Source organism: Copidosoma floridanum, unplaced genomic scaffold (assembly GCF_036245765.1).
Source record: "Copidosoma floridanum isolate Cflo_tuat_1 unplaced genomic scaffold, Cflo_Japanese_pri ptg000001l, whole genome shotgun sequence".
Lineage (NCBI taxonomy): Eukaryota > Metazoa > Arthropoda > Insecta > Hymenoptera > Encyrtidae > Copidosoma > Copidosoma floridanum.
This window is the reverse complement of record NW_028321878.1, coordinates 25,328,646-25,352,338: the sequence shown is the minus strand read 5'-3', so window position 1 is coordinate 25,352,338 and position 23,693 is coordinate 25,328,646. Positions and strand designations below refer to the sequence as shown.

At 36.3% G+C, this 23,693-nt stretch overlaps 1 protein-coding gene across 2 annotated transcripts in view; it reads left to right on the top strand.

Annotated features, from left to right (window-relative positions):
* Nucleotides 1-23,693, top strand: part of LOC149376113 (uncharacterized) — a 357,203-nt gene that overhangs the window by 234,457 nt on the left and 99,053 nt on the right. For both annotated transcript variants that reach the window (XM_089591396.1, XM_089591392.1), the window contains one exon: nucleotides 15,031-15,219. In XM_089591396.1, the coding sequence (XP_089447522.1) occupies nucleotides 15,031-15,219 (189 nt within the window). The remainder of the gene's footprint in view (nucleotides 1-15,030; nucleotides 15,220-23,693) is intronic.

Genomic DNA, 23,693 nt, shown 5'->3' with positions numbered 1-23,693 from the left:
AGCTCAGCTTTCGTCTAACTCAGGATGCTCACACATCGGTGTTAACGTAAAAGTTCGTAAAGGTGGCAAGATAAGGCTGGTTCTCGGCTTACAACAACAAAGAACCGAATTTGTACTAATTGCACTGGTTCAAAAGCATATGTTTGTGTGTGTGTGTGTGTGTGTGTGTATGCTTACGTGCCCGTGCGTTTGTGTGTATTTCATTTAATCACACTGATAACAAGGCACGTTTGGCTGGGGAAGGCTGTCCACTCGGAGCCGATAGTACATAATCGTTCTACCAGGCACAATGAGCGTTTACGCGACTAAGATGCTTTTTTACAAACGCACTGCGCTTACTTGGATTTACGTAGCCTCGTTTTTTCTTTTGTTGGTTGAGCGGATGGCTTCTCGACAAGAATTGTTGGTTCAATATTTTGCTGGCAAGCCGCTTGGTTACAGGTGTGAGAGGGCAAGAGCGGACAAGGTGATGGCAAGGCTGTCCCCTCGTGACTTGATATGCTCAGTGGACAAGAGACGCACGTATGTACACGACCTATACCTAATACTTTCTGACTTAATGGCCAAGAGTGTCTTGCACTAGTACTCATATCAAGATGCTTTTTTCTCCTTCCTCTTTTTCTCTTGCACGGATTATGACCCCCCCCCTCTCTTCGGCTTTTTTTCCTCGCGCAGCCTACATGAGCGTAAACGGCGCTCAAGTATTAACCACCTGGTACTAGGTATATGTATATACATACTATTTTAAATGTAAAAGCTTGATCGATTAGGTACATTACACAATATAGTTTTCTAAATTCGGTTGAGTTCATAATTAGTCAAAAATTTAATTTTCAAAAACGGTAAGAACAGATGAGGAGGAGACAACTTCAATGGGTGATGTGGCGGAGTTACTATAGAGAAGTATGGTGCAGTGGGGAGGAGCTTGCTTGAATATTATTGGCTCAAATATTATGGGAAAATAAGCAAATAACTATGTTAATTTAGTGGGAGCTAAGGGGAAATTTATGGGCATTAAAATCTTTTTATTTTTGATTACTTTAGTAAGTTTTTGTGCTTACGCTGAGATTATAATTTTCTGGTAAACCAAAATCTTATTCTGTAATACCGCAACACTTTGCTGTCAGTGATTTATTTCATTTTTGTTTTTGTTAACTATTTGACGTTAAGTAATTATTTTGGATTTCTTAAGTTTCTCTATGTTCGAAATTTTATGTCAGTGTTAGTAATTTTTATTAATCGTATTTTTTTGAATGTATAAAAAAACGTAAAATCCTAATTTATTTTGGGGAGGTTGGCGAGAAAAGCTCACAGGGAGTAGAGCTCCCCTAGTATGTGTGTATGTGTGCCCTTATATTTTGACGAGTATTGTGACTCATGGTGACGCTCTACAAACAAAAGTCTAATTCACGCCGGGTTTTAGTGTCTTATCCTGACTGCTGTCTTAACTTTACTCGTAATGTGAAACCTTGTCAGTTAAAAATTTTACATCTATTCTTGACACTTCTTGGAACGGATATTTTTTCATTTAAAACATATTAATTTTGAATCCATAGTTTCTTTCAAAAAATAAGCTGTAAAAAGTGAAAAAAATATTATTATGCTGAAGAGTACCGTGCATTCCTTAAGTAATAAAATAATTGTTGACCCTACAGGGCCGTTGATTTGCAGTTTTATCCGTGTAATATACGAAAAGGGCTATTTTTTAAAGCTGTAAAACTTTCAAAAAACGGATAATAAAAAAATTTTTCTCTCTAATCTCAAAACTTAATGATCAGAGCAACGACATCCTACAGCTTATTCTCTACAGTTGTTATCGCCACAAAAATGAAAATACGTGATTTACCTATTTGAAAATCTGGAAGATTAAAGGGATTGCTGTGAGGATTTTTATTGAAAAGCTGATTTCTGACTTAATACATTCTTTATTTGTCGATTTTGATGCTGCTGCTTCAATCTCAATAAATGTTCTGCTTCTGTTTCTTGACGCCTAAAATTGTATACACAAGGTGCATTTGAAATTTTCTTTACAATTTGCTCTCTTGCAACTTTTGGCATGGTTAAGACTTTGGTGAGCCCTAAGGCGTTTTTTGTCAACTTTGTTAAGTAGTAATATATTTGTTGGCAAGACAGTTCAACGTTTGATGGCCCTTAAAAGGACCAGTGAGCTTAACTCTTTCTCGACTGAAGTTGAGCAAACGTAACTGCGTCTATACTTGAGGGTGATCTTCTCTTGCCTGTTATTGTAGCACTAGACTGATCGGAAGGAAAACTTTAACATCTGAAGTAATGGAGCTAGCTGTAGAGGTCTTTTACAGCGTCTCTTGACATTACGCCGAAGACGTTGGTGTCTTAAGCACCTTCTTTTTTTGCAGACTCAGTTATTTTGGTTATCTAAAATGGGAAGATTGGTTCATAATGTTTGCCCGTTGAAGACTGTCCCGTTTGCGCAAGTTTATTTTTCTTTTACAGCTGTTAGGTTAGGTTAGCCATCTCAGACCTCGCAGGGGATTGGTGATTCCTGGTTGAATGCTCAGAGTTAAGAGAGTAATATAGGGTCTTCGGTTGCCGGGGTGTCCAGCCTTGCAATGAACAACATCACTTGGTTAGTTAGTGGCTGGCTTTATAGAGTCTTTAAGTCTACGAATCGATGTCGGTAACATTAGTAAAAATGTAATTGTTGGCAAGGTATAGCTAGCTCTCAAAAGAACCGATGAGATTTATGGCTTAGGAGGTTTGGGAGAATAGTTAAAAATGTAGAATCGTGCCAAAAAAATGTATGCTATATTTAAGCATATCGGGAGTGCACATTAATTTTTTAGATTTTTTACCAGGGAAGTTTTTTAGAAAAAAATTATCAATTCTTGATAGTTTAACACGGTTTTTTATGAGAAAACAACGTCAGGATGCCTTTTAATTAAATATTTGGGGACATTACAAATGTGTGAAAAAAAAGATTTTTATAGATACCTTAGTAGAAACGGAAAGTTATCAACAAAAAAAAATCACGACTGGCCAGGTATTAAAAAAAAAAAAAAAATTAATAACAGTCGTACGGATTCAAGTTTGTAGAGTGCAACAGGAGGTGTCTAGTAAAAGGAATACATTTACATGGGCCAGGAGGACTCCCTGTTTCTCGCCTCTCTGAATGATACTCCCAAACTTCCTTAAGTTGGGAACATAAATACTTATAATGGCCTTGCAAAGGGCCAGTGGTGAAACTTCCAGCTATTCCATATTATTATTCTTGATGATGTAGAGATGGCTGTGGGTAGCTTGACTCTTATCCTTGGAGTCTCCTTGTACGGAGGCCGTGCTTATCAAGTGATTGATACATGTTTGATGACGATACGTATACTCAGTGATTAGGTAACCATTGTTGAGAAAAGAAACCTCATGTTATATATGGAGTAATTATATTAATAAATTTAAGTCTATTATAGAAGATGTTGTAAGACATTTATTTTCTCAGGTTCATTTATTTTTAACAAACCAACCACTCATCATTCGTCAGGAAAGTGGGCCTGGAGAATACCTTCTCTATGGCCCACAGACTGTGGGTATGCCGTTGAAACGACCACTGAAAAGGAGTCCGTTTTGGCTGCCTGAACTCCTCAGGATTACTTTTCCTGGCTGGCTCTTGTAGCAAAATCTGCTCTAGTAGTCCCAGGATGGTTGAAAGAGTGGCCATGAAATCTAAAAATGCTAGAGCAGACTGTGCTCTAGCTAGATATGTCTCATGGTATTTTGCCTGAGACGTCAGTATTTAGAACACCTTTTTATTAGTGACACTCATCAATCTTGGTGGTTCGAAATAGAGTTCAACGTAAGTCACTTGTCCATTAGAGAGATTTAGCGAAACCAAGAGGAACTGAGTTTTTCATTGTACTCTTGGTAAGAGTCTAACCTGATGTCTCCGCGTGACGCTGAATAGTAACGCTGCGAGTCCCCACAGTGAAGGGACTCGCAATGGCGGCTAAATTAGGATTAGCTTTACCAGTTCACGGTGATGTTGAAAGAATTGATTGACTAAAGGTGGCTTGGGAATAAGCGTCCTCGTTTCATAATCCTCAGGGGGCAGTCATCAAAAATGACGGCACGGGTGTGGCAAGACCGAGTGACCCTGAGCCAGGGAAAATGAGCGCTACTTTCTCTCAATAACGGTAACCAAATCTCATGCTTCAACGACTTCAGCTAAGGCGTGAGCGGGAGAATGTTGCATGAAAGGAGACCCGGAACCAGAAATGGACCACCTAGTTGCGAGTTTGAGGCTCTTTAACCTCTCCAGAAAAAATGAAGCGCATGAAGAACACTGTAATTGAGGGCAGCGGGTTGTTTTGGTCAAACACCCAATACTTTGCGCGACTCCTGCTTCCATGAGAACAGATAGGTAAAATCTGCCAGTGATTACAAGCAGGAGCAAATGGCAAACAAAAGCGAGAAAGCGCAAGGAGCAACTGACTGACTCTCGCATGAACCCCAACGAGAGTAGCGTTGCCCTTCGCAAGACTAGAAAGTAGATGACTCTTCTGAGGACAAATAAGGACCACGGTCCAGTTGCGATTAGAGCTGGGCTTGTCTCAGCTCAAGACCTGAAGCGCAGAAGCGCCAGGCAAAGGCATGTGTCGCCGTAAGTACATCACGGCCAGTCGAGTCACTTCCGTAAGATCCTGAACTGAAAAACGGACGACAATGGAAGCCTCTCTCCACTGAGATTGGGTGACCTGACAACGAGTCCGAAGTAAGGGATCATGCACGGGGCAGAACCTGACTGGCAGGTTGAGTGCCAAATTTTGAAAGCCAGCAGCAAACTAAAGCATTGCTGCCTATAAGAATGTGCGTTACCATTTATGGGACCATGCACAAGTTCGAAAGATAAGACCGACTTGATACGAGGTGGTTAGAATTAAACCACGCAAACACTCAGGTACTTACTGGCCATGGAAATTTCAATGCAAACCTTCACCGGTTTAGCTTAACGGACAGTGATGCCTGCGTTTGTGGGGAAAAAGACACTTCTGATCACAGACTCACGAGCTGCTCCAGAACGCATGAAAATCGAAAGTAATTCATGCGAAAGGTAGGACTCGATAAGTGGCCAGAAAACATTGAATACTTCGTGTCAAGTCAAGAAATCTTTGCCGCTTTCTCGGAGCTTTGCAGATCCATCGTGGTAGATGCAAACTCTGGAAGTGTGAAGAGAACTTGAAAACATTTTCACTGAAAGATGAGTATGAGAGACCGGAAGTAAGCTGGCCTTAAGGATTTGTGCCCGTACTCACTCATAGCAGACGACGTTGCTCCGGGCGGGAGCAGACAGACACGCCGCCTCGAGGTGTCCCCGTGGATGCGGCCATCGTCAAAGCTGTCTGCGAACGGTTAGATCTGGAATGACTATTTAAGAGTCGGGGCAGTTGATGACCGTAACGAAAGTGTCTGTCCCGGACTCCAGTTGTATCAATCATAGAGACTCGATAAAACTTAACCTTCGGGTCTCCTTGGAGATACAACTGGTACGACCAACGGGCGTCTAGATTTTTCCGAAGTGAGACCTAAGGCGGGTTTCTGCACGATCGTGGGTGGTTAATTTCAGATTCCCTTAGTACCTTTCAAGAGACTGCAAGCCCCAATCGGTGGCGATCAGTTTGGAAACAGGGAGCAGCGCCAGCCGAATATTCGGAGAACATCGCTGTGCACTACTTCGTGCGTCGCTAATCCTCACTGTCCATTAGAGAGCAGTGATGTTGGTAGCCGGAATATCCAACTGTACGACTCCTACTTCTAGGCTTCATGAACTGCTGATGATCTACTGTGTAATTCGGTACTATGCTCGGGGATATAATAATCAGACTTACTTAATTCTATTGCAGGTAGCTTTGATTTTACTTCCCTGCCATATAGCGGATCCTACTGTACTGAAATAAAAAGCTATCATATTTTTACAAAACTTGAAGCTTATTTACTGCTATTATTATTAAATTTTTCAAGATAAAAACCATACTAAAACTATCTAGGAAGTGTCAAGAGTCAGTGTGCAAAATTTCAGCATGATCGGTTGAGTAGTTCTCGTGGTTAGCGACTACAACAGTTTTAACGACTTTGGTTTATACATTAGTAAGAGAACCCGCAGAGTCTGCATGAAGTCAATATTGACCTAAATGTATACTAGTGGGGCTTCGCATTTCTACACGCTGTGTTTGCCAACACCCATCATATATAGAAAAGTAAATTTTCATCACACCTTCACCAAAAATTGACTCTCCGCTCTAGGCTAGCTGATGAGAAAGCGATTTTAACAATTACAATTCAACAAAGTTTACAAGAAATAGCCCTAGAGGCTCACAAAAGTTTTAATAACTCCTACATCCGCAGAGCAAATTGGTAGATGCTTTTGGTAAATTGCTTTCAATGCATACAATTGAAGGTTTGAAGAAACTAACGCTAAATATTTATCAAGATTAAAACAGCAGCGTTAAAATCGACGAATACAGAATTTATTAAGTGAGTTATTAGCTTTCTATTATAATCCTATTATTCATTTTATTTACGTGATAGGACTATAACTAACAACATAAAAGGATTAAAATTAATAGAGTGAGTATTTTTTTATGCACTGTTTCCATATGTTCTCCTAATGTACACAGTTTGCTTATTTCTTTGACCTATATCTAAGTAACCCCAACAATGTCTGTTTACCTTCATGAATACATATAAAAGCTGCTAGTTATAGAACTCACTAAAGTCTTTGACTGGAAGATAAATGACGTAATACCTGTATAAAGTCCACAACAGATACGAAATCATGAGTGAATTCAACATGCCTAATTGTTTTCATTTTTTGCTAGTGTAAAACCAGAGATAATACGCTTCTACTTTTATTTGTTACTGAAATCAACGAACCAAATAGAATTTTATAGAACGAGGTACTTTAGCGCGGGTTACGATGGGCTGTATACTCCCCGTGTATTTCCTGCGTATAAAGACGGTTGAGTATCGGGACCCATCAGCCAGAAAGTGTAAGACAAAATCGAGCACTTTTAGGGGAGGGGGATACAGAGCAGTAGTGGCAACACAGTGAGAGAGGGAGAGAGAGCCAGCCAGCCAGCCAGTGCAGGGACTCATGAGCCAGAAAGCGTAAGGAAAAAGCGTGCACTTGTAGGGAAAGGGAAGACAGAGCAGTAAAAGCCTGTGCAGTAACATAGTGAGAGAAAGAGAGAGAGAGAGAGAGAGCCAGCCAGGGCAGGGATCTATCGGCCAGAAAGTATAAGAAAAAAGCGTACACTCCTATTTTCACTGACTAAAAAAGAAAAAAAAACTGAATTGAAGAGAATTTAATTACGAATTGAATGCAAAAAGAACTTTTGCAAACGGATGTTGTTTAAATAAATAGGAGCACTTTTTTGGTTAGCATGTAAACATATGACTCTCACACCCATCTAAACTTAGGTACCACAATCACATACCCAGTAGGAAATCGGTGGCAAATTGGAATATTATAATAAACAAAATAAATAATATCAATACTATATACACAAGTTAATATTATTATTATTTTAAAAAGGTATGAAAGATTGATGCAGATAGCCAGTATTGATTGAACGGATATTTATAATGTAGAATTAATATAATATAATATAATATAATGTAGAGATAACCTCTAAATTTTACAAAATACGCCGTATCTTTAAAAGGAAACACGATACAGCAAAAAACAACGAGTTTTACGGGTTTTTAAGGGGAATAAAAATATCATGACGCACAAAAACAGAGGCGTTCAGTTATGAAAAAACATAACCTCAATTTTTGACGTTTTCAATATACCTTCATAAAACAAAGATGAAAATTCATGGGAAAAATTATGTTACATTTAATACAGGATAGTAATAATGCAGAAATGATTTTTCATGGTCATGCGTGTACATAACCGTCAAATATTCAAAATATGCCATATTTTTAAAAGAAAGCAAGATATAGAAAAAATAACAAGTTTAACAGGTTTCTTAAAGGGGAGAAAAACATCGTGGCACACTAAAAAATAGTGCTTCGAGTTATGTAAAGACATAACCTGTAATATCAGTATTTTAAATATTTTTCTATAAAATTAAGGTGGAAAATTTTCGAAAAAATTATAGCATATTTGCAAAATAATTACAAACATGTTGGATAAATTGCTTGTTTTTCGCCCAACAATAACCTAAAAAATTATTTTAAAAAGTCTTACAGCCTCACGTACATGACAAATGTACAGGGTACGCATAAATATACTGCCATGACCCACGAAAAAAAAGTACATTTGGACTCACATACATTCACAAACCTTGTATTTCACAGTATACATGTGATTTCTTCATACATGCGAGAACTTCGTTCTCACTGGAGGACTCTGAGTCCCACTCTCTGCTTTAACAAAAATTCAATCAAATCACGTGGAGCCCATACGTTTTGATTAACATCAATAATCGGCCTATTGCTTACAACATCTCGCCGTAGTAAAACTGACTAAGGTTGAGTAGATATGTGTTGTATTCAATGTGTTGGAGAAAGATTTTTATAGGTCTTCTAAAAACAATTTCTCTCTATCTGGCCTTATCTTTAAACAGACATGTTCATAGTCTTAGCATTTTGGCATTCCAACATAAAGTTTTTGTATACTAAATGTTAAAAAGATTATTGGGTATACGGAAAAATGTACGAGTATTGTGAATCACTAGTGTATTTTGTGGGATCCTGGCTTATCTAAATAAATCCAGGGCTTTAAAGCCACAACTATTACTTATGGCATGACTTGTGCAGTTTTCTTGGCTTTCCAGGGTTAAAAAAATTGGCTGAAGATGGAAAAGATAAATATCCTGCTGTATCCAACTTTGTTCAGGAGAACTTTTAAGTAAGTGCCTTCTTTATGGCAGCTGGTTATGTTTCAGAAACTATTAATGTATGACGTCGAGATCGATGTCGTACATTTTCTGTAACAAGAGCTTAGTTAAGAATTAAGCCCTGTTACAATGTCTAATAATGTGGCAGTGCAGAAAGGATTAGAAAATACAGCATTGTATGTATGAAAGAGAGAAAGATAAAGAAAGAGAGAGAGGTTAGGTTAGATTAGATTAGATTAGATATGGTTTATTGGGCCATGGAGTCAAACCCTATCTGGCCAGTATCAAATTAACAATCTGGTAAAAAAGTAATATAATAATAGTTTTACATGAGCGTGTAAATTTGAGCCAATATAATAAAATTAAATATAAAACCACAACTAAGACTAAAACTAGTTCTCTAATACAGATAAATTTAAGCTAACGTACATTAAGTTATAAATCAATGAAAATATAGTATATATTTACATTTGAGAAAATATATTAGTAACACAGTTTGTGTAGCAACGCTACAAATTTTTAATTGTGAGTAGTAACAATGTGGTATTCGCAAATATTAAGTCATGTTCTCAAACCTTGTGCAATTTGGCGCTTATCCCAATCAAGGGAATCTCTAGAAAGCAGCTCCAAGAGTCCAGCCTTTTTATAATTTACTAGACCATTACTTGAAAAATCTGGACTGGGAAGACCGCTAATTAAGTATGCAGAAGAGACAGCGAAAAAATTGAATATAGAAACAGTATGGTAGTTGATTATGTAAAAAAATTCATCGCTGCATCTGGAAGAGTTCTGCAAATCAATTTCTGACCAAAGTTCGAAGTAACGGGAAACCGTCACCGGATTTCAATGAGTAATAACATTGTAGACAAATGATATCATTATATACTCACGCATACGCTTCGGAGTAAGCCAATGGAGCCTAAGACGATGGGGTGAAACATGCGCATCATAAGGGATTTTGCCAATAACAAAACGTACACAAGCGTTTAGAAGCCTGTGTAATTTAAGTTCACGTGTGTCATCCAATGCATGGTAGACTGCAGCAGAATAATCAAAAAAAGGAAATATTAAAGTTTCAACAAGGTGCTTACGAATCTCTATGTAAAGTTAGTGACAGTGATGTAACGTACGGAGAGAATGAAAAACCTGTGCGGAAATATGGTCAACGTGATCAGACCAGAAAAGATCATGATTCAGCCATACCCCTAAATTTTTCATTATTGTTTTGTATTCAGCATTGTGGCCGAAGACTTTGATTTGCGGAAATTCACGTAGATTTAGCCATGAAACAAAAGTGTGGCTCTCCATAACCATTGGGAAGATTTTACCAGGATGAATTCTCATGCCATTTTCGGCAGCTCAATGTTCAATATTGACTATATCTTCATTGGCCAGATCGATGGCTTTTCGTATACGACTGTAAGGACGTGTTATAAAAATCTGAAAGTCGTCAGCGAAAAGTATATGCTTACAATATTTCAAAGATTAAGGCAGATCATTAACAAAAATGGAGAAAAGCATTGACCCAAGAATACTCCCCTGTGGTACTCCACAGGGAACACTCCTCCAAGTTGACCTTGCAGACGAGCCGAACGTTGGAGCCTGTGATCTGTTCGTCAAATAAGAGAAAAACCAATTTATAGTTAAACTATTGCAGCCCAATTTTCGAAGTTTTGTTAAGAGCTTGGAGTTAGAAACAAGATCGAATGCTTTTGTAAAATCGAAAAGTACAACCACTGTACAGCATCCAGTATCGATACCACGTCGTACCTCTTCAGTAAGGTGTAGGAGTGCAGCTTGTGTATTGTGACCCTTACGAAAACCTGATTGATCTAGGTCGAGAAAGCCATTATTTTTCAGAAACAGGGACAGTTGGAAATCAACACTCCGTTCACAGACTTTTGAAAGTTTAGAAGTCTGGGCAATGGGTCGAGTGTCTGAGTGGGACGTCGGTCATCTAGATTTACTTATAGGTGTAATCAAAACTGATTCCCAGGCCTTAGGGTATTGGGCCGTGAGAATACAGTAATTAATGAGATGTCGTAGAGGAGGGACTAATTTTGGAGCAAGCATCTTGATCATATTAATGCTAAGGCCATCCACCCCAGCCGACCAAGAGGTAGCTTTAATAAGTGCAAACATAATATTTTGTTTGGTTACAGGTTTAAGAGTAAATATTTTACTGTTATCATCTTGTAGCGGTATTGAGAGAACGTTCAATAAGTCGGCAGTGGTGAGAGGGCGCCCATTAGTCACAACAGAAATATAGAAATCGTTTAGTTCGTTGACAGAAGAAATTTCAGCAAGAGATGGTTTAGTCTTGCCTGTAATACGCATTTGGCGCGAAACTCGCCAAAGATCGTTAGAATTTCGAGAATTCTGAAGCTGTCGGGAGAAATAATTATTTTTCGCGACAGCAAGAGCTGATCTCACTACCGATCGCAATACGCGAAACTTGGCTAAATATACATTTAGACCAGATTGCCGGTAGTCTCTGTAAGCTCTATCCCTTTTTTTCATTAGGCTGCGAATAGAGTCATTTACCCATGCTTTACGTCCCTTAGAGAATGTGAATAGATGCATAGGTGCATGGCGGTCTAAAGCATTGATTATGGCATTCGTAAGCAATTTTGTCAGGTTATCAAGAGATGGACTGAACGAAAAGTTGTCGAACAATTAACCGAAATTCTCGGTAAAAGAACTGATGATATCTGTCTAATTCACCTTAGTCAGAGAACAAACGAGTCTTGTTATCGGCGGGGTTTTTATTGAGTAAAAGTTCAACAATGTCTCCGTACTGTCGTGGCCAGCTGCAAAGGGAATATCCGATCTAAAGTAATGTAAGACAAATGAAGGGTCATTTATAAGTGTAAGATCTAACCATGTATGCGCCATATTGCCACGATGAATTTCATGGTGTGTAGGCTCAGATAGAATCAGATGTAAAGGGCTAGAATTGATAGTATTTAATAGACACTTAGTGACATGGGAGTCATTGGCGACATTAATATTAAAATCACTAACTACTATTATAAGAGGGTAAGAGGCTAGGTGTTCCGAGAGTGTGTTAAAGAATAGTACTGGAAAAGCCGATTTGGGACGTCTGTATACTGTAGTAATTTGGTTGACCCTTGAGAAAGTTCCATTATAAATTCAGGTGTCTTGTCATAAGTAGGATCAGAGCGAGACAGAATTTTGACTCTCATGGTGTCCTTAAAGTATATGGCAACGCCTCCGCCGTCTCTACCCTCCCTATTATTGCGATAAATTGAATAACCATTATTAAAAATCACAGCATCATTGTCGAGATGGTTTAAGAAAGTTTCAGAAATCCCAAAAGCAGTTAAATGTTTGTGTACAAGTTTGTCTTCTAAAATAGAAAAGTTTGTTATTAATCTATTGATGTTGACATGACCGATAACTATATTATATGAGTTGTCTGAAGTGGCTGGATGGGGCACTGAATTTCATTGTGGTGTATTGGGTGGATAAGCAGGGAGGTCTGCCAGCGCAGCTACAGCAGGTATATGAATAAGTGGTGAGTTTTTCGTTTGGCGCATATAAACCCGGTAGTCCTGGACTACAGGACGCGCATCATTAAGGTTTGTGGCAGTCGTTATAGCCTTCGATAGGTGGTCATGTAATGGCTTGGGCCAGAATGGACATAGATAAAATTTACCCTCACCACCAGCACCAAACACTGTAGTATTGTTTTTCCCCACAAGTTTGTAGGCCTCACGAATAAGTCAATTTTTAGCTAGCAATCGGAGAAGATAACTCAAGCATAATAGCTTTCGACGATGGAGTGGATGTCTGGACAAAAGAAGCATTCCACACTCTTGGGGCCCAACCTCGTATAAGGGTGACCAGAGTCGCCATATCCTGTAAGTCAAGAGTTACCAGATGCTTATAGAGCAGTTCACGATGAGACAAGGTTAGGGTAGTAGAGATTTCTGCGAATAAGAACTCACATCGATCATTGATTATGTTTGATTGATCTGTCATTTGTGTATATTTATTATTGTCTACCAATGTTTTTTCAACTGCTTCAAGGTGCTAAAAAACCCCAGTCAAATTTTTTTCAGTCGCTGTGATACGGGAGTCGAGAAATTTGTGCATCTATTTAAGCTCTTTCATGTCAGTGGCATAGGTAACAGTGTATTGCTGGAACAAAATTGGAGGGTTTACCTGGTTATCTGGCATGATGTTCAAATGGGGGCCAGTTGGGCTGCAGTCGACCTCTAGTATCACGGTTGGAGATGGGTCTGTACGGGCCGCTTTGTTGACCTGCGTAAACGATGGAAATAGAGGAGATCGAATCCGCTTGCCTGGCTGTGGGTTTGTAAAAGATATAGCAGAGTCTGAGCCTATTAAGCAGGGGGGAGATGTAATGGTCTATACGGGTCAGTTTTTAGAACAACCTAAAAAAGAAGTATCGGTAAGTTTATATTTAAGAAGACAACTGTCATGAAAGTGCTTTTGACAGCTGGAGCACACCACCTTTTGTACATGATTTCGCTTTAATACTCTTTTGCAACGCAAGCAGCTGTTAGACATACTCACTCGCTTGTTTACATTTCTGTAGCATATAGACCTATAGCACTAACTACAGTCCCAAAGAAAAGAAAGTTTCCACATCACATTAATGGCTAAGTAGGAGCAAGATACAGGATGAGAAGCGCTTGCGATTTCTAGCGGCACCAGCATGAGGCAACCAGCAATGGTCAGTTTATTAGCGAGGCCCAATAGTGATACGCCCAGAAGACGACACAGCACTGACTCCAGGTGGATAGAGTGAAAGTTCCTGAGAGTCCTCACCACATTCGTTGAAGTGGAGGCCACTAGTGGAATCAACCGTCCAGGAGAGCAGAGTGCGGCGACTCAGCATGTAGCAGCACACAACAGAGGCAGCCAAAAAAAGTGGTTCTAGGTTAGGTCGGTGGGTTGAGTTGAAGCGAGGATACCAGACACCAGGAGAAAGGTGACACCGTAGGAGCAAGGTGTGAGCCAATCTGGCATCTGGCTGAGGCTGACTTAGAAAACAGACTCCAACCGGAGGTATCAGTAGTGCTCAAATCGAATGAAAACCCGGAGCACATAAAAACATGTCTGCACAAGAATTTACCGAGAAAGAGAGCGAGAGAGGGAGAGAAACAGTAATTATGTAGTAAGTAAAAGTATACATCTGTACGTATATTTAGGGGAGGAGTACGTACTAAATCGTATACGAAGATTTGCGTAAAACAAATTGAGCATTAGCAAAGCGTTATTGTGCATTTATATCGTCTATATGTACCTGCGCTCTTTTTTTGCTCGTTTCATAGACTAAATCTCCATTTACGACGTGCCTGGGTCAACAATGAAAGGTGAAATTTTTTGTCAGTAATTTCTCCTCACGTAGTATTTTTTGGCGAAACATAAAAGTTAACAAAATGTTTAGTGTTATTAATCCAGTTAAACTTTCAATTTTAGTGTAAAAAAGACGTGATCACCTAAAAAATGAGATAAAAAATTATTTTAGCATTGCTAACTACGGAAACCTTTTACTGCCAAAGGAAGATAAAACAAAGATCATCATTTTTTAAAATTATTTGTCAAGGAAACATCGTAAACAATGTTTTTATATTAAAATATTAATAGGATTAAAGCTTCTGAATGTTCAAGTATATAAGCACATAAGACCTTGAAGTAATCATGAAAATTGTTACTCCTATTTTTGTGTACAATATTTTGATCTGAAACTGTTTACATATCTTAAAAATCATAAGAACAATACACAATCAAGCAATTTATAATTCTCAAAAATTCATAATACACTTTCGTTCATTAAAGTTAGGAGACAACTTTTTTCCAGAAATCAAATGACTATAAAACTTTTAACTAAATATAAATATAAATACTAGACTAAAAAAAACTATTAAGAAATGTTTTTAAAAAAATGTATGTATACCTTTAACAAAAATTTGTAGAAATCGACAAATTTATTTCACTTACGTTAAGAAACAATATTATTTTTCATGCATGATTATCAAACAAGTTTAACACTTGAGTGACAAGTGATGTAGGTAGAATTGTGTTTTCTGCTTCCGTAATTGCAGAGTATTTTCATACATCACTTTATTATTTTTTTTTATATTACCAACAACTTTTTGTGTAGGTCTGTCAGTGCTGAGCCTTGCAAGTGCCATTGGAGCTGATATGTTTGACCTTCTTTACAAGAACAATCCATCTGCTTTAGAGTACGCTGCACATGATGACTTTAATCCTCTCTGCGTTGCGGCTATGAAAAACGATGATAAACTTTTTTCCCGCCTCCTCAACCTTGGTCTGAATATTGAGCAAGCAAGTAAGTTTTAAAGACTTTCCAATTTTTCATAAGCAGATTCTTAGAAAGTAAAACCATCACAATATTTATGTATGAATGGTCAACAAGGCTACAAACTAGAGAATTTGTTGATACACATGCAATGTTTATAATGAATAAAGATTTTTTGAAAATTATTTGAATACATAAATTAATGATTCGATATTCGCAATTAAACTTAAGGTTTTACAGTAAAATAACCTGTAGAAATACAAAAATTTTAACCTTAATTACTATTTTGCATAAACGTAGAAAAAAAAGACCAAATTAATGAGTATGCTTTTACTCTTGACCTGGAAATATAGAGAGGATTAACTATTAAAAGAAGTTGCTCTCTGTATGACAATGAGTTACACTAGTGGATAAAAGAAAGAACGAATTAAAGAAGAGAAAAGAGATCAGATACTTTAGAAATATTTATTTAAATACAGAAGGTAAAAGTGATCTATTTCTTTGTGTTTAAATCTTACGTTCCTAAAATGTCGTAGACCCATGTTTAAGCAAGTGACGTGAGCTCTAATACATCAGTTACATTACACAATTAGTGATTACTATATAAAGTGACGGTTCCTTAGCTGTTTTTATTCAAATTATATAAAAGTAATGTATGATACATCATTCATCAAAAAGTTGAAAGAATGACGTTAATCCTAAATGTATAAATATCAAAAAGTATTGTTACTTGGTAATAAGACTTTTTTCTAAATTCCTTAAAAAATAAAATTTGGATGGTAAAAAACAGGCTTATTTCATAAATTTTATCGCTGCTCTTCGCTCATACCAATAAAAATGCAAGCAGCAAAAGAAAAAATGTATTTTGCGTTAGTAATTTAGTTCTCAAGATTTTAATTTTTTACAGTGACCATTACTGTTCATGATAAAAAATCAAAATTTTTCAAAGTGCACTAAAATAAGGAAAAAATTTCACCTTTGTACAAACAACCTAGCACGGAAGCAGGAAAAAGTCAGTGGTTAAGCTTAAATCTCATAATAGCGCTAAATTCGGCTTAATTCAATACATATCTTATATACAACAGTATTAGTTTGTGAAACGTTAGCCAGAGATTGCGACTAACGTGTGTGTTTTACTTTTTTATTTACTCAATAACTTTACGTTAATTGTGTTTGGAAAGGGATCGGGTTGTTTACGGTTATGTGTGGCTTAAAATGCAGCAACCTGTAGTCTAGTGTAGGTAACGAAATAGAATAGCTTTTTCTTTGGCTTTATTGCAAACACTTACAAATACCCTTTCACTCTAGGTCACAACCGAGGGTAGCTACAGTTGACATCACCCAATCCGAGCGAATACTCTAAGACAACTTTCTTAATTTAATGATGTATATTTTTTGATTTCATGAATAGTCACTAAAGTTACAATGCGGACGTATCACACCACAATGGCGACAGCCCAGTATCGTGGCTTGCTGTAATCTTTATGCTACGTTACACTTGGCATTTTGTTAATGTTTACACTCACGATAGGGTACTTGGTTTGACTCGTAGATATTAGGGCCGGGTAATAGGGGACGACTGCTTTAACACTCTACAACACACAGGACCAACACTATGTACAGTCACCTATCAGAATATCACTGGTGATGATTTCGTTGATCCTCTCGGAGATGCTATCTGCGTCAAGAGGAACCGGAGAACCAGGGTGGCCGTAAAAAGACTCGCTAGTATGTGTGAGGCACTGGAATCTCGGTGCTATTTTTTCACTATAGCTTGGCAGGCGAGAGTCTGCTGATACCGTGCCGCGCTGCTCCAGTGCTAGCCTAGCAGCGAGCTCAACTGTCGATCCTTGTCTCGCCGTGCAGGCGCACAGTATGCTATGCGGCCCACCACACACTATAAGCCAACAGGGCACTACAGATCAGCCACCAATACTATGTTTGCTCCCAGGACACCGATACACCGATAGCTGCCGTTCATGGATCCACTCTCTCAACATCGCGCGTTCACATACACACACACACACACACACACACATCTCCAGAGTACGGGTAGGAAGCACGGGAGGGGTGTCAGACCGAGCTCTATAGTAACTCTTAACGCTGTGGCCTCCAGGCCTCACATGAAATTTCGTACATTATAGCAAGCCATATGCAGGAGAGAGAGAGAGAGAGAGAGCTACCTACGAGACTCTCGCCATTTGTTGTCCGTGACAAGGGTTCTGTGACGTGTTCAGATGTATTTCCAATTCGTCACGTCACAAGTTGTATAAAGAATAGAAAGTAATTGTTTGTGTACTTTTATTTTTATTTTAGACTATTTGGTAAAGATTAGATGAAGTAAACGAGGTCCCACAGGGCTTTATGTAGAAGTCAAGATCTTTAAACCATTGTAGCAAACACATTATCCAGTGTTGTAAGATTTATATAATGGTGTATCATGTAAAGATCAGAAAATAATGAAATTATTAATGTTTTTTGAAGGTGATTGAAAAAAGTCTTTTATTTTGTATAATATGTGTGACTTTATACGAAAAGTCACAAATACTGGAGTAAATAAAACTAATAAATGATATTAAAACTTGGTCTACACTTAACATCAAAAAAGAATGTACAATTTAATAGAAAAAAGTGTTTGTTCTTGTTTGTTAGACATTCTATTTAGTAACAAAAAATTGGAACTATGTAACTTATATTTTTTTTATTATTATCTAATAAAAATTAATTTCTTCCAGAAGATCATTGATACATTCTTCAAATTCCTACTGAATTACAAGATCAAAAATTTTTTGGTTTCCAAGAAAATAATATAGGACCTATTCATTTGGTCTAGACAGCAGTATTTTTCTAGATATAGTTTTATTACAGTTTCTGCCAGAATAAAGTTACCACTAGTTTTCTGTGTACTGCATACAGGGACATCCAAGTAACCAGACTACTTTCCTGTAAACAATTAGTTTTCATTCTCATTTTTTAAATTAAAAATATAATACCGAAACTCATCAATTTTCATCTCATGAACTTGGCTATTTTTGTAAATGTTACCATTGCTCTTAAATTCTTTCTTTTGGAATATTACCAACTGTTAACTTTGTAAATATTTTTTAATATTAGTTACATTTCTAAATTCCAGTGTAAAAGTATTTGGACAGTGGATTCTTGGATTTCAAGTATTTGAATGCTTTAAAGTCGTAAAATTGTGTTTCCCTATCCATACCTATAATCCATATTGAAAAGTATGTTCGAGTATAGAAAATTTTTCATACCACAGCCATGTATGATAATTGACGTATGTTATCACCTAGCTCACAATTGGTAGTATGGTAAATATTGGAAGGGTTCCAGTTTATTAATATGGAAAGTTGCTTCTATTTTATTTATAAAATCACAACTTGAATGAAATTTAGAAAAATTAATAATTTCTATATTTTTTCTTAAGCTACAAAGAATTTTTCTGTATTTTTTTGTCTATTTTCTGTATTAAAAACTCACAATAATTAAAGAAAAAATTGCTATAGAGCATGATTTATTAAGTCACATTATTTTAAAGTCATTTTTTTTAATGTTTAACAAATTTTTCTGAGATTCTGGTAACCAAACCTTCTTACAGTTGCAATCTTTGTGCATATTTCATTGAAACTCGTCTTTAATTCAGTTAGTTGAACTTGTCTTTAGTTTAGTTAGTGTCTGCCGGATGTATATTATTAAAAAGCTGCAAGAAAACCTAAGAATTGCTTGTTTAAAATTTTTTCAAGGTTATATGTCCTAAAATTTATAGAAAATCATCCATTTGGTCTAGTTTGATCTCTTTCTTTGAAGATTTTATTGGTAGGTGAGGTAAAATGTAAAGGATTTATTTGGATCAAAATTTTTTTGATTGCAATGAATTTGTTTTTAAATTCATGATCTTTATTAATGTCCTAACCTAAAAATAATATTTTTATGTTATTTTGATGTCATGATTATGAAAATTAATCAAAATTGCAATATTTAAGCATATTTCCCAGTACCTTTTTTTCTTATTGAGTTTGGTTAGCGCTTTTTAATCCACAAGAATAAAAAAAAATCTGAAAAAATAGGTCGTATGAAGCTTTTTTGAGTGTCTATGTATTATTTATGAAAGCAGGTGAAAAATAATATTCTATGTATTCGCTTTGTGCAGCAATTTAAAACAACGCCACCTGCAGGGAAAAACATGTTAATGTTAATTAACATGAATACACAGCATTAGATAGACAAAGATAGATAACAAGTGTTTATTTCAACAATAATAAATATTTAAATACTAAAATAAGTTTTTTCAGTCCCAAGCACTATATAAATAGCGAACAGTGCTTTTTTTCAATTTCCTAAAAAAAAAATAAATTTCTATTCTGAAATGGATCCAACGTATAAGTGAGCATTATAAATATTACTATTTAATGTGCTGATTTAAAAGTACTTCACAAAATAAATGGATATCCGAGAAAAATCGCAATACTTACTAACAAAATACAACCATACGAGAAAAAAAAATTTTTTTATCACGGTACTTTAAAATAAGTATTTTACGACTTAAAAGCATACTCAACGCTAAAAAAAATTACGTCAGTTGTTAAATTTATATTACTGTTAAAAAAAAAGCTTGTAACATATTATTGTCCATAAGATTCTGTGTATTCTTGTTAGTTAGCATCGACAACTTTTCCCCTGCAAATGGTATTGTTTCAAATTGCCGCATGAAGCGAATAGTTTAATTTCATATTAAGAGTATTAATGAGTCAGAGAAAATTAAAAGGGTTTAATTTCTTATACTAAAATTACTTAGATTCGAATAAAATAATCAAAAAATCAATAAATTTTATTAATTTTCTAACCTCAAAAAATTATTTAATGATTTATGAAAAATTTTGTCTCTATTCTACAACACATTACTATTATCCGTGAAAAAGTTATTATTCCAGGATGTTCTGTTAAATCATAGTTCATTGTATTACAAAAAATTAAAAAATCTCCCACTGTGCAGCGCGATGAACTCTCAACGGTTGCCCCACAAATATACAATATGTACAAGTTATCGGTTAATCCAGGGGATGCAAGCTAAGTACGGTGGGGGTAGTAATTTTCGTGCTTTTTATGTCGGTCATTGCGAAACCGACGCTCTGCTTTACACTCGCACTGATCTTGAGTTGAGTTCCAACGATTGCATGTTATGGCTCCGTGAATTATAAAAGGTGCACTGATTGCATACGTACATACAGTGAGTTTGTCTCTATTGCGTTTACATATTGCTGCAATTGCATCGCTGGTATATATAGCATTTATTGCTGCTGCTGCTATAACAATGATTATGGGCATGCTTCGACCGATGACGGAGAGAGTAACTCTCTTACGGTGCAGTCGTATATGCAACAGGCATACATAGATATCTAGCAGTTGTAAGATCACGCGGATCATTACTTTTGTTCTAACAGACAGGTAATAACTCAAAGTTATCGACGTGTATCCGCAGTTAGGATATAGGTACAAGCTCGATGTGAGCCCAGCAAGACTTCAAAGGTGCATAAATTGAAAAACGACTCGTTTTTCGTAAATTCAACCTTCAAAACAAATTTGATTATTGTTTTCAACTATTGTAGCAGAAAGAGCGCAAATTTTTACATAAGTAATAACCCTTGCATAAATACATCTCAGGCCATGCATAAGACGTGGAGACAGTGTTTTAGCCAGTTACGGTGGAATCACCTATCTATATAGGTATTATACATTAATAAAGTAGGTGATACCTTAGAAAAATTGTGGTAGGATAAAGCCAAGCGTAGCCATGAGTATCGCCAAGTTGCATCCCCAATATATTACCTTTCTGGTGCCAAGCTTAACCCAAACTTGGACCTGCTTTTTCCCAGACTTAAATTTCTTGCTGGGTTACCAACACTACTACTTATGCAATTACTACTGCTTCTGCTCCAGTACTGCTATTACATCTGTCTTACATTTAACAACAATCTCTTGGGTGTGCCAAGCTCGCCGCACTGACCGAAAGCTTAAGACTCACCAATACGCTCATGGGACTCGACTCTAGCATGTTAAACCGCACGATCTCGGGTGACTGGTTATCCCCAACTTTTCTGAGGACCTGCCCTAGCTGGATCGCCAAGAAGAAAAAGCTGGAGAAGTAGCTGGCTCTAAAAGTACAGAGGATATCCAAAACTCCGGTCAGCAAGAAATCTGTAGAGCTGAAAACTTGGGCAACCGTCGCACACATCCTGGGTCTGAGAAAAATACAATCGAAGTTGTACCAGGCCATACTTATGCAAGCCTTTAGAGTGTACGCCTGCAGCTTATTGCCCGACAACCTCAGCTAACGTGGCTACTTCTGTCTTTAAAATAAGAAAATAAAAAATTTTGTAACATTTGTTGGAAAATGGTAAATATAAGATAAAATAACAAGGGTATCACTGTAGGACCGAAGTCACCCATGACATCAGCCAAATAGACAGAGACAACGCCTTTTTAATACATACACAGAATACGATGAATAGGTCACACTGAGAGCTGATTATATGACTGGCTTAGCGATGGACATAAAAAAAGTTGTATTGAGTAACAATATGTACATAAGTTATAACCTCAACGATAAAATACTCTATACAGCAGCCAGATAAACAGAGCCTACAATACCAGCTCATTGATATGTGTACAGAATATGACAGGTACGTCACACAGAGAGCTTATCAAAGCACTGGGTGAGTATGACTGAGCCTCATAGACTTATGTGGGGACTGCAGTCAGACCAGTCCAATCATAGGGCCACATAAATAGGTCTAATTGTCATGTATATGGATACTTAATTTCTTTTACTAGTAAAATATTAGTTTGTATATAAATTATCATTGATGTTTATAATAATCTACGTGCTATAAATGATGATGGTAAAAATATTATTTTTTAATTAAACAAGAGTGTATGGATTTAAAATTAATATTTTATGGTTGTAAAAATAGTAGTTTAATTTACATTAAAAACTTTAAGATTATGAGAACTACAAAAAAAAATATTAAAAATATTTTATGAGCTTGGAAAAAACTAAAGAAATATGTATATTAGAGATAAAAAAAAAGTAATAAAAATTTAATGTTAAATAATGTAAAAAAAAAATCAACACTGGAAGATGAATAAAACCAAATTATTAGAAATAAGTGCACAATTGATTATTATAAAAAAAATAAAAAAACAATGAACAGTAGAAATTATATGACATAGGCCCGTATCGCCATATTAATTAATATGATTTTTGATATCTTTATAAAAGTATGAAGAATTTTTTTATTAACATACTATTTATATTTACAGGAAAAAATTTCATCTCTAATTTGATTTTTTAAAAGATAAACAATATACTTGCATTCATATAATATTTAATTTATGTATTTTTAAAAATTGTTATAAGAAAACAATTAACGTTAATTTACTTTTTTTAAAGTATGTATTCATGCTTAATTTTTTTAACACTTAAAAATAATATTAAAGCTAATATTAATGCACTCATATAAGAAATACGGCGTGTGTAACCTAGATGCAGCAAGTAGACTTCTGCCCTCAGGCTGTGATCATATGGAGGACTGAAAACGTTAAGCGTTTGGTTTATGACTTACACTGTGGTCGCATAGAGCGCATAACGCATACTGCGTAATCATTTAAGTCTGTAAGAGTCAGAGAGAGGTTAGATGCACAATCCTCTAATTTACTAAGTTCCCACTTCATTCTATTTATTAGGTTGGTTAAAAATACCGTTTTTAAAGTTAAAGTGAAATAAATAAGAATTTTTTATTTATGGTTATCAAGTATCTCCTGTTGGGGGGTTAGAGCGCTTGGTAAGTGGAGTAAAATTTTTGATCACTCGGCAGCTCATACTTTCTACTACTTGGAAATCATCTACCTAACATTACCCACTCCCCTTTCAGATTGTCGTCCCAACAATGACAAAGTCAAACACAATACAGCACTCTAAAATATCACCTTTATCTTTTTTTGTTGTAGCTACAGAATATAAATACAGCTATAAGATACACAATGACTCTACTTGACTTCTTGTCCAAGTCATCAATTATATTGTATCCAACTTCAAATAAGCTAGAACCAAATTTTCTTTTACAGCTACAGGAGTCAAATCTCTATCTTAACTCCACTACCAAGTTACTGAGCATCTTCAATCCTATTGTATTTTGTTTAGCGAACTACGCCTCATTTTTTTAAGGTAATGTAACAGATACACGGTTAAATCTTGGGACACTAAATAGGGAATAACACCCCGTCGGTTTCCTTACCATCTCTACTCTGGCATTTGCCCGACGTCTTTGAAAAAATTAACTACGTAAAATAAATTCAAAACAGAGTAGTGAGGATGATCTTCTTTCGTGGAAAATCGAAATTCTATTCGCATGTATTTTCTTCATCTTATAATTTGGTGATTTTCTAATGGCATGGGAAACGTCGTTGATCTTGACAACGTAAAACGGATCGTC